The sequence below is a fragment of the Rhinatrema bivittatum genome, chromosome 1, assembly GCF_901001135.1.
Source record: "Rhinatrema bivittatum chromosome 1, aRhiBiv1.1, whole genome shotgun sequence".
Lineage (NCBI taxonomy): Eukaryota > Metazoa > Chordata > Amphibia > Gymnophiona > Rhinatrematidae > Rhinatrema > Rhinatrema bivittatum.
The window spans coordinates 255,014,905-255,026,803 of record NC_042615.1 but is presented as its reverse complement, the minus strand read 5'-3'; the positions used below and the strand labels follow the sequence as shown (position 1 = coordinate 255,026,803).

Genomic DNA, 11,899 nt, shown 5'->3' with positions numbered 1-11,899 from the left:
CAATGCAAGTTAGCTCTCTGCTTCAATGGCAAGGGAGGAAGACTGATACTTCACATATATCCAGCATCGCTCTCTGCTTCATTGGCAGGGGGGATGAAGAAAAGTGGATCTATATACATACAACAACCAACAAGGACTGAATTACATAGACTGGGTAAACAAGCATGGGTGTAGCTTGATTTGCAGCAGTTACTATCCCTAACTAATTAAGCTAGATATTCACTTAGATGCAGTTCCAACACTGCTCTCTGCATTATAGCGGGGGTGGAAAGGATACAGAACCAAAAGGTTACTAAGGGCCAAGAGTAACAGAAGTATGAGAGAGGAGGAAAAATAAAAGTGTGAAGGCTTGCTGGGCAGACTGGATGGGCCGTTTGGTCGTCTTCTGCCGTCATTTCTATATTTCTAAGGAATTTCTGGGAGCTAAAAAAAACAAAAACTTCTTAAAATGCAATAGTATTTATCACATAAGACAGCTGTTCATTAACAACCACAAACAATGTCCTTCCATCTTAAAAGTAAATCAAGATTTTTCTTTCTTCCTAGTCATTTCAAGGTACGGACATGCCCACTGTAAAAAGCAATATTGGGGATAAATACTTGAGACTAGAAGCATATCACACCAGCATGCACATGTAGCCTTCCAAATCTTTAAATACTTTGTAATTATTTAAAAGCATTTATATACCGCTTTTTAAAAATAGATTTTTGTCAAAACGGTTTACAAGGATAAAATAAAACATAAAAATAATCAAAATAAAATGAATTTTAAATATACATAAAATCAATGGCTAGTCAGAGTGCTAGCATTTGAGGCCTTTTATAAATAAAAGAGTTTGATGCCATAGGACTTTTTGCCATAGGACGTTTTGCATCGGTAGTCTCTCTCTCCTAGCTTCAAGTGGTAATACTGCTATTTTAAAATTGTGCTGAAATGAATTCTGTAACTTATGAGTTATATGCCTTCTGCAAGTAATCCCAGTATGGCTGATCAGAGGGTTCTCCATTTTGTTTCACAAATTAGATATTTTCTGAAGCTCCTGTCATGATGAGCTTTGTTTTTAACTTCTTTATTATGTATTTTATTTATTTGGATATATTACTTGCCTTTTTGAATACAACAATTCACCCGAAAGTAGTTTTTATAGCACATTAGAAGTAGCAGTATATGCAAGATCATTTGCAGCTTTACAGATAGCAAATTAGAATGGCAGTATGACTCACAGTTAACTTAATAAAACAGTGTACCTAGGACTAAACACCGTTTAGATCAACAATGACTACCTGTACAAAAAACACAATAGAAATACTAGTGATTGAACTAAAAAATAAATACTGTAGCAAAAAACTTCATAACAGCATGTTTAAGCAGAATGTTTAAAGCATTTGAGGTAATGCCTGGCAATATCAGGTAACCATTTAGCATCTTGTGTTCCAGGATAGGCTTTAAAGGCCTGAGAGAAAAGCTAGGCTTTTATTTGCTCCCTGAAATGGCAGTAGTTAGATATTTGCCGTAGCTCTTCTGGGAGGGAGTTCCAGAAGGCAAGAATTGTTGCAAGTGTCTTGAAGATGGCATTCTCATCAAGGATCTCTGTGGTCTGGAGGGCATGTATAAGGACAGCCTTTTGCTTAAAGAGGTAGGTTCTTTCAGAGCTTTGAATATCGGTGTCAATGTTTTGAATTTTGTTCTGTATGGTCTAGGTAACCAGTGTAGTTTGTATAGGACAGATGTGATGTGGTTGTGAGTTTTGTATTTTATTGAGAAATGTACTACTTACCTGATAATTTCCTTTTCTTTAGACCAGATTAATTCAGAACCAGTAAATTATGTACCTCTACCAGCAGATGGCGATGGAGCAAAACTGATATTACAGTATATATCCTCCTGCACTGACATCAGCCTGCCAGAATTCTCTTCAAATGCCAATTGTGGACAGACTAGCAAAAACATGATTAAAAACATAACCATTTCAGAACCCAGCCAACAGGAAACACTGAGCTTAGACAAAGAATGTATTAACATAAGTATTAGTCCAGTCCCTAGACTAAACAGTAACCCCTGAAAAAATGTAGCCACGCAGAACCATAGCACAATCATTTAGCAGCCAAGGGCGGAAAGCTGAATTCATCTGTCTGGTCTAAAGAAAAGGAAATAATCAGATAACTAGTAGTTTCTAATTTCTTAACGTCCAGACAGGTGAATTCAGAACCAGTAGGATGTACCCAAGCTACTCCCAAATAGGGCAGGAGGCTGCTCGCGGTACAGTCAAAACCGCACATGCAAAGGCTGCATCCTCCCAGGCCTGCACATCCAGACGATAATACCTGGAAATATATGTAAAGAGGACCATGTCGCAGCTTCGCAAATATCACCAGGAGACAACAATCTAACTTCCACCCATGACACTGCCTGAGCCCTAACCTGCAGGCCGATACAGTACAGTGCGCTCCGACGGAGCGCACTGAACTGTATCGGCCTGTACTGTATCGGCGTCCAAGAGCAGGCTAACAGTGCGCTCCGACGGAGCGCACTGTTAGCCTGCTCTTGGACGCGCGTTTTCCCTTACCCCTTATACAATAAGGGGAGGAAAACGCGCGTCCAACCCATGGCACCTAATAGGGCCCTCAACATGAAAATGCATGTTGAGGGCCCTATTAGGTATGCGCACGCAATTCAGAAAGAAAAATGTGCAGCCAAGCCGCACATTTTACTTTCAGAAATTAGCGCCGACCCAAAGGTCCCGAAGAGTAAAAAAAAGTAAATTTAAAAAGGTCCCGAAGAGTAAAAAAAAAAAGTAGAAAAAAAAAATTTGAATTTGGCCCGCGGCTGTCGGGCCGAAAACCAGACGCTCAATTTTGCCGGCGTCCGGTTTCCGAGCCCGTGGCTGTCAGCGGGCTCGAGAACCGATGCTGGCAAAATTAAGCGTCGGCTGTCAAACCCGCTGACAGCCGCCGCTCCTGTCCAAAAAGAGGCGCTAGGGATGCACTAGTGTCCCTAGCGCCTCTTTTTACCGCCGGGCCTAATTTAAATAAATTAACTTACTGTATCGCGCACACAGGAGCGTGTCCTGTGCGCGCCGGGAGAGCGGGCACTCTCCCGCATTTTTTACTGTATCGGCCCGCTGAATAGGTAACTGCTTTTCAGCATCCACATACTCGGCCATGACTACCTGCTTAATACAGCAAGCTATTATAGCCCTCGAAGCCAGTTCGTCCTGTCTACTTCCACCATGGAGGACAAACAGGCGATTCATCTTCCGGAAAGGTTTAAAAACCTCCAGATACCTCACGATATGTCTCTTGACATCCAAGGGTAACAGGCAATATTCCTCTGCATATCTTTCCCTATCCAGAGATGGCAGGGAAATGGACTGATTCAAGTGAAAATCGAGTCCACTTTTGGCAAACGTAAGGAACAGTACGCAGCTGTATCACCCCTGGAATCACTCGAACGGCTCCCGGCAAGACAATGCCTACAGCTTGGATATTCTACATGTGGAATAAATCGTCACAAGAAATACTGTTTTCAATTTTAGCAACCTCAAGGAAAGGTTACGCATTGGTCAAAATGGTAGGGTCTGCTAAGAAATCCAAAACCAGATTAAGTCTTCAAGGGCACCGGTAACCACAAGGGAGAACGAAGATGTTTCATTCCTTTTAAGAAATGGGCCACATCTGGATGAACTGACAACAGACACCATACTATTGCATCCTAAAACAGGCACAAGCTGCTCTCTGTACCTTCAAGGAATTAAGGGCCAACCCTTTATTCAATCCATCCTACAAAAATTCCAAAATGAGCAGGATCTTAACTGAATGAGGATGCGCGCCTCTCATTCTTCACAACAAGCCTCAAACACTCGGCAAACCCACACAGAAGCAAAGGAAGTGGAGAACTTTCTTACTCGTAGTAAAGTGACAATCACCACAGCAGAATATCCACACTTCAGCAAAGAAGCCCTCTCAAGGGCCATACTGTATGTCAAAATCAAATTGGATCTTCATAAAGAACAGGCCCCTGCCATTGTAGATCCCTGTGTGCTGGAAACCAGAGGGGATAGTTTACAAGGAACCTTTGTAAGTGCACATACCATGGTCTCCTGGGCCAATTTGGTGTCACCAAGAGCACCAACCCTCTGTGACTCTTGACCTTCTGAACGATTCTGCCCAACATGAGCCACGGGCGAAAGGCATACAGCAATCTTTTCTCTGCCCATTCCTGCATGAAAGCATCGATGCCCAATGACTTCGGATCGCTCCTGCGACTGACGAATTCAGGAACCTTCGCATTGCAAGAAGTCACCAGCAGGTCCAGAAACAGAAGGCCCCCAGCAATCCACAATCAGCTGAAATGCCTCATCTGTCAATACCCATTCCCCTGCTGAGAGAGTCTGCTCTTATACTGTTTTTTCCTGCAATGTGTGAGGCTGAGATTTCCTGAAGATGAACTTCCACCCATTCCATAAGTTAGTCTATTTCCTGTGACACTTGCTGGCTCTTTGTTCCTCCCTGCTGATAGATGTAAGCCACTGTCATTGAATCGTCCAATTATTATCCAGACCATTCAACCCTGCACCCTGTGGCCAAACTGTAACCATGGCAACTAGACTGCCTGTGCTTCCAGCCGACTGCTGTTCCAGAGACTCTTTAGCACTCCAGCGCCCTTCTGCTGTTTGTTCCTGATAGTGAGCTCACTAACCATGCAGGCTTGCATTTGTTGAGTACTAGCCAGTCTGGTGATTTTAGGGAAACTCCCTTTCTTAGATGATGCGCTTGTAACCACCACTGTAGTTGAGAGCAGACTTCCATTGGCAGGTGGAACCAAATCAATAGTCCTCAAACTGTAGGCTCCAATGAGACAGCAAGGAGCACTGAAGAGGAAACGTATGTGCCCTCACCTGCGACACCACTTCCAGGGTCTCCACCATCAAAGCAAGCACCTGCAGATAGGACCACACTGTTGGGTGTATTGTATTCATCAACAGACACACCTGTGCCAGCAATTTCTGAATACGACCCTCCACCAAGAAAACTCTGCCATGCTTCGTATCAAACCAAACGCCAAGGTAGTCTAGTGACTGACATGACTGAAGACTGCTCTTGGCAAGGTTCACCACCTAACCGAGCTCCTACAACAAGCTCACCCTGCGTGTCACCGAAAGGTTCCCTCCCAGAGAGTTGGCCTGAATCAGCCAGTCGTCTCAAGTATGGATGTACTAGGATCCTTTCTCAACTCTGCTGCTGCCACCACCACCTCCACCATAACCTTGGAAAAAGTTCTGGGTGCGGTGGCTAGACCAAAAGGCAATGCTTGAAATTGATGATGAGATCCAAAAGCCATGAATCACAGAAAACATTGGTGCTTTAGTCGGATGGGAATAAGCAGGTAGGCCTTGGACAGATCCAAGGAGGTCATCATCACTGAATGCAATGTTTCCATGAGAGTCACCTGCAAATGACAGTTAGCCCCTTTGAGATCCAGGCTGGGATGAAAGGAGCCCTCCTTCTTGGGCACAATGCAATAAATGGACTATTGACCTGTATTTTTTGAGATGTGGACACTGGAACCACAGCCCTCAGCCTGAGGAGCCTTAACAATGTACATTCCATTGCCTGCCTCTTCTGGGGGCAGTGACAAGGAGTCATCATGAACATGTCCCTATGAACACTGTGAAACTCCAGCATGTATCCATCTCCTATCACCTCTACGACCCACCTCTGATAGGGGGTCACCTCTTTCTTTTTTATCTCCTGTTCCTGGTGATGGGTCGGCACACCTTAAGTGGGAGACTCATGTGGTTCCGCTACTTTAGCCTGCACCTCGTCTAGACTGTGTGGGACGAAAGGACTGAGACTTACCAAAAGTTAGAGCCCTCTGAAAGGTTGCTGCTCTGTAGCAATGAAAACGCTTGGATCCCTTGGCACGAGCTCTCATGTCAAAGAAACACGGTGTCTGCTTCTTATCCTCTGGCAACTGAGGAACCAGGAATTCGCCCCACTTATCAGTCAGTTCTCCAACTTGCATGCAAACAACAGTGAGCAAAAGGGCAATTTTGTAAGGTTAGCCTTGGAGGTTGTAGCGGCTGACCAATTTCTCAGCCATAACTGATGGCTGGCCGTTAATACCAAAGCTAACCCTCTGGCTGAGGTGTGGACCAAATCGCAGCCCGCGAGTCTGACCTGGCAAGATTGGTCAAGGCTGAGGACTGCGCCTGAAGGAAGTATTGTAATCCTTGAAACAATTCCACCCAAGAAAAGGCAGAAGGATCTATGCCAAAACCAGAATTCATCTGTGCTGTGACCTGTCACTCCCACTGACTAACCAGGTAAGGGAGTTCCAAGGTTAGGTACCCCTCCTGACATGTCTTTTTACCTAGGCCCTTATCAGGCTAGGAAGAACCAGGCTTAGTAAAATCAAAGGTAATTCTCCCTGAGCCTCTAAGCACTGCTGGCACAAGTTAGAGGGAAGGCCAGGCTGAGATGCCCTAATATGTCAAGCAGTACAGAGGGAAAAGCGGTTAGGTTTCTTAGCTATAAGTGTAACAAGTGTGTGAGTACACTTAACAGGTGCCTGAAATGTGTGTCCCCAGCTGAATTTGCACTGTAAAATTTAGGTGTTACACAAACGTAGGTGCACAATCCAGTGCGTGATGAGCTCCCAAAAACCTGAGTGCCCTCAATGCAGCCCAAATTGTGCATACAGTTTAAGTGTGCACCTAACACACACTGCTACCACCTGGACCCCCAAGCAGGGTGTCCAACTAAGCGTCCAAAAACTGGATGCACAGCCGCAGTTGCGTGAACTGACGGTCCTGAAGAGGGCAGCTTAGGGTGCAGGAAAACACTGCCATGGCACACTATACGGTGCAGAGAAAAGCCTAAGAGTGGGGCCTAGTCCAAAAGGGCTGCTCAAACTGCCAGGCTGCCCATGTCCCTTAATTTCCCTCGGGAGTGGGAACAACTGGATCAGCAGGCCAAGCATAGAGCCCAGAGGAAGGAGGAAGCCGTACAAAAAACCCTCCTCTGTTCCTTTTTTCTTTTTTTAAGCTTTACCTGAGCTCGACCTATCCTGGTTGAGTACAGAGGTCTCTGGCTGTAGCAGAGGGCATAGACCGTCACTGCAGTGCCCTGCTTCCTGCATCCCATTGCCTTTCAGCTATTTTAACAGCTAAGTCCACGCCAGTTGACAAAACTAGCTATCAGACCAAAGCAGTCAGCCGAGGGACTACAGCAATCACCTCATGAATTCTGAATTGGAGGAGGGACTATTTGGTATCATTGCAGGAGAGCAGGGTGAATTAAATTTCCTTCTTTTTCGCCTTCTAAAACTTGAAATAAGCCCCTGGAGGGAGATGCATGTCCACTATCTGCTGGTGACAGAGAATACTGGCATCCTGTCATCAGTGCAGGAGTGTGTGTATACTGTGCTGTTAGCTTTGCTCTGTCTCCATCTCCTGGTAGAGGTGTATAACCACCTGGTTCTGAATCTATTCTGGAGTTTGTGGAGGGCCTTATCTGTTAGATCTTTGTCCAGTGTCTCCCAGTAATCCAGTGATGTGGCTATAGTCGCATGGACTGCTGAATACTGAGCAGATGTCTTCTGGTTGACCAGGTATATTTTTCCATAGTTTATAATTGAAAGTAATGGTGTTTTACAGTTGCATGAATTTAAGGAAGCATGACTTTGAGGTTTTGTACTTGTTTTTAATGGGAGTTCATAGGTGCTGAATGAGATTTTTAGGTTATCAGCTTGTCTAATGTCTACTGGGGGACTCTGTTGTGGTGGGATTCAGAAGAAGCTTGTTGTTGTTGTTTGTCCATTCTTGGATAGTTTTAAGAAATGAGCTTCGTTTAAAGCAGTTAATAGATCTAGGTCCACTTGAAGCTTTCATTTATTTCAAATGTCTTTTATAGTATCCACTATCCTCTGTGGTATTGAAGGGGTCTGAACGCTTCAACCTGACAAAGGACAACCTGAAACTCCTGCCAAACAGGACTTCATGTACCAGAATTCCCTGCTTCATGACGGGTTTACTTACAGTCTGCAATACAGCTGTAATTAGGACATTGAGAAACTCTCTGTCAGCACATTGCACATTTTCATTTTTTTTTGGCTTCACTGTTCTTATTCTCTGATAAGCTTTCACTGCTGTAACCTAGAATAGAACAATGGATGTATTATGTGACGGGCTGTATTACTGCAGACTCGCGAATTCCTTTCCAGAACTGCAAGTCCCAGCAGCCTCTCCTGCAGAACATGGGAGAAGTTTCACGAAAGTTCCAGGGTGTCTAGGGAGGGGGTCAGTAGCCCCTTCAGCCGGAATATGCTTGCTCAGCAATGCTTAGAACGCATGTGTAAAAGATAAGAACTGTAAAGTGCATAAGAGTCTGCTCCTGAAGGGGAGGGGCATGCAGTTGTACTAAGCCTTTGTCTTAGCTGCATCTTGCTGGCAATAAAAGTCTATCTTTACGGATCAGTTGTCTGGGCCTCCTTACTGACTAAAAAGAGACGGTTACAGTATCTGTCCTGTATGCACATTATAACTGTATCGAAACACAGTAAAATAAACAAAACCATACCCCTAACTAATATAAAAAAATCTAAAACAAGCGAAAGACGAAGCCCCTTATAAATAAGAGCTGTTTAATTTTTTTCATAACCATTTGTGATGTTATTGTACGGCCTGGCACGTTGTCAGTGTTGGCCCTGCCACTGAAAACGTACAGCGAAGGGTGGACTGAAGATGTACAAGTTTGTCACAAGAACCGGCGAGGAGCTATTGCTCTGTGAATTGCAAAGCACAAGATCGCATGTATTTTCCTAATAAATCAGCAGATAAGGAGGACCTTGTTTTTGGCAGGTTTTTATGGTATTTCCAAGTGGGGCCAGGTCACAAGTACCTGACAAGATCCCAACCACTAATTTTAGTTTCATTTATGAGGTAGATGGGGGTCCTAAGTAGTCTACACCAACAAAAACCGCACCATACTTAAAAGCATTTCAAACACTCATGCCTCCCCTAAAAAAAAAAAATCGCCCCTCCTTCCCCTTTTCCGTGCTGTACTAAAAACGCCAAAGCCTGTCTACGGCTAGTCTCACAAACAGCTAACACCCCCCGGGAACAACCGTCTATTTTTTTTTCTGCCCTGAAAACCAGATTGTTTTAACATAAGGCCGAGTTCAATCAATCAGGGCCCGACATCAAAGCAGAGCTCTTTCGATTCGCACCGTTCCTCATCACCTACCTAGGGCCCCTGCACCACAAGGTGGACGAGCATTAAGTATTCCCCCAAAGAGGAGGCAAGACAAGGACCACCTTTAGTCATCATTGGTCTGAGAGTGTTTTCCTTTTGCCAAACTAATGATGTTACATACAGGGGGGGGGGGGGGGGGGAATTACTAAACAGTGATAAAATGAAGGCACCAGAGGACAATGCCCAGGCTCAGTACTGTGCGGTTTCCTTCTCGCTTCCCGTTAAGAGTCGACTTCTGTCACACCTCCTCGCCCAGCCGCGGGGCACGCGCAGGCCGCCCTCGGCCAGGGCCTGAGCTCCAGCGTGGCTGCCGACGTCACAGCGCTGTGGGCGTGGCCCCGCGCCACGGCCGGTGGCGGTTGGGGGGCGAGCGCGCGCCCATAATGGAGGCTCGCAGAGGGATGGAGGAGTCTCCGGTTTCCTCATTAACGGTGGAGAGGGTGGCTCGGCTGCCGCCTCCCGGGGGCCCGGAGTGCTGCCTGCCAGCCGCCTTCTTGCAGTGCTTGGCGGTGGTGGCGATGTGCGCGGCGGTGGCGGACCCCAGCTGGATCGAGGTGTACGAGATAAACCGGACCGGCAGCGAATGCTGCGTATTTGGGGTGGCCTACGTGCTGCACCTCGCTGGCAATTTCACTGCCGCAGGTAAGAGGAAACTGGAGACGAGAGAGAGAGCCCACTGTAGCGAGTTAAAAAAAAAAAGAAAAACGGAGAGCTATGATGGAGAGACGCTTCCCCCCCCCCCCCCCTACCACTTCCCTCCGGGAAAGGGAAAAAGGTAGGGTGGCGAGCCGCTGTAAAAAGTGAAAAAATAGAAATTCTAGTGTATAGAGTAAAGGGGAGGGAGTTGTCGAGAGACTAAAAGGGGGGAAATACCGCCGCATTAAGTGGAAAGAGAAAGGGAGGGAAGGGGAGAGAACCCTGTAGAAAGTGGGGGAAAAAAGAAAACACTACAATAGGGTTTAAAAAAAAAGAGAGAACTTTATTGTAATTAAGTTGCCAAAGCTGCCTGGGAGTTTCATCGTATGCTGTAAAGACTTGAAGATCGAAGTTTAATTCCCTTAGGGCTAGCACGGTTTACCTCAGTAGAAAATAAGCATCTCTGTCTCTCTCGGCTTTCATGGAGTGCACAGTTAAAGTACACTACACTAAATAGTGGGGAATCACAGGTAATGCTCTGAATCTTACTTTTAAACTGGTGCAAGAGAGGTTACTTTATTCCATACATATTTGAAAGGTTTGTAATCCGGTGGAGATTCATTAATGCTATTCTTTTGTTTTGGGAATCTTTTTTTTTTTTTACATGAGCTACATGAAAATAGTATATTGTTGCTAACTAACACACCCAAAATGTATTCATAATAACATAGTAGATCAATTGGGCCATTCTGGTGCTCATTAAACTAAAAAAAAAGGTTATATTTATAATACAAAACTTTAGGCTCTTGTAATTGACTTTTTGCTCATACCATTTTTCTCTGTTAACCTTAGAAATGTAGAAACCGTTCACCATGTGACCTACCCAGTCTGTCCATTTAGCTTAGTTTATTTTTCTTAATATGCTGCTTTTTGATAGAATATGAAAGTGCTTTATCATATTATAAATATATGCAATAACAAAATAAAGTGTATTGATTTATCATTTGTACCTGTCTGCTTCTATGTCTCAAGTCTCATTTAATCTGTGCTCTCCCTCCCTCCTCTCTGCCACTATGTTTTTGTATCTCATGCTTGTTTAAAATCTGCCACAGTTTTGGTTCAACAGGACACCTGGAAGTCTTTCAGGTGTTCTTTTACGCTTTCTCGTCAGCTTCATATGATGACTCCTTGAACTCTGCATTCAAAATAAAATTCTACTTTCTGGTACCTTTTTGAAGTCTTGTTTGTATCATATCCCCCTTTCCCTTCTTTCTTTTAGAGAGTGCATCTTTATCTTCTACAGTCTCTCTGCAGGCCTTGCACCATTTTGTTGGCCATCCTTTGAACTGCTTCTTCATTATCAATGTCCTTTAGTAGATGTGGTCTCCAGAACTAAACAGTATTCAAGGTGGGGTCTCATCAGAGACTTACACAGAGGTAATATTACTTTCCCCTTTGTTCTAATTCTTCTTTATGCACCCTTGTATGCTATTGGCTTTCCTTTATCACAATGACTGACTACCTCACTTCTTCAGAGATGGTGAAGCCCAGGTTTCTTTCCTGTTTGACAGCTAGTTCATCCCCTTTCAAAATATTTGACTGTTGGATTTCTGTACCCTCAAGTAATTAGCTTTTTTTTTTTTTTAATTCTTCTTTGATGCAGATCTTCATGTTATCTACAAGATACTTTTTCCTTTCTAGCTTTCCACATTGTCACTTATAAAGATATTAAAAAGAATTGGACCTAGCATTGATCCCTGTGGCATCACCTAGTTTAGAGATTTTCTTCCATCTCCCAGACTTGTTAGCTTTTGTGTTATTCTATATAGAATATTGTCAAAGACTACTAAAATCTAGATATTTCACATCAGTGTACATGCCTTTGGTCACTTCATCAAAGAAATCAATCAAGTGACAAGAAATTCCCCTTGTGAAACTCTGATACCTATGATCCTGTAACCCATATTCAAGGCACTGCACTTTTCTATCCTTCAGAAGTTTTTCCATT

The 11,899-nt window shown here is 44.3% G+C and overlaps 1 protein-coding gene across 7 annotated transcripts in view; it reads left to right on the top strand.

The window, feature by feature from the left end:
• The first annotated feature begins 9,438 nt into the window (after positions 1 to 9,438).
• The window catches only part of LOC115087092 (transmembrane protein 127-like), a 161,545-nt gene continuing 159,084 nt past the window's right edge, over positions 9,439 to 11,899 (top strand). For 5 of the 7 annotated variants that reach the window (XR_003855435.1, XR_003855432.1, XR_003855434.1 and 2 more), the window contains exon 1: positions 9,444 to 9,897. Coding sequence is in view for 2 of the 7 variants with exons in the window: in XM_029593818.1 (XP_029449678.1) it covers positions 9,639 to 9,897 (259 nt within the window). In the remaining 5 variants the exon portion in view is untranslated. Of the gene's footprint in view, positions 9,898 to 11,170; positions 11,329 to 11,899 lie in introns of all 7 variants that reach the window. The other 2 variants (XM_029593845.1, XR_003855437.1) reach the window with 2 other exon arrangements.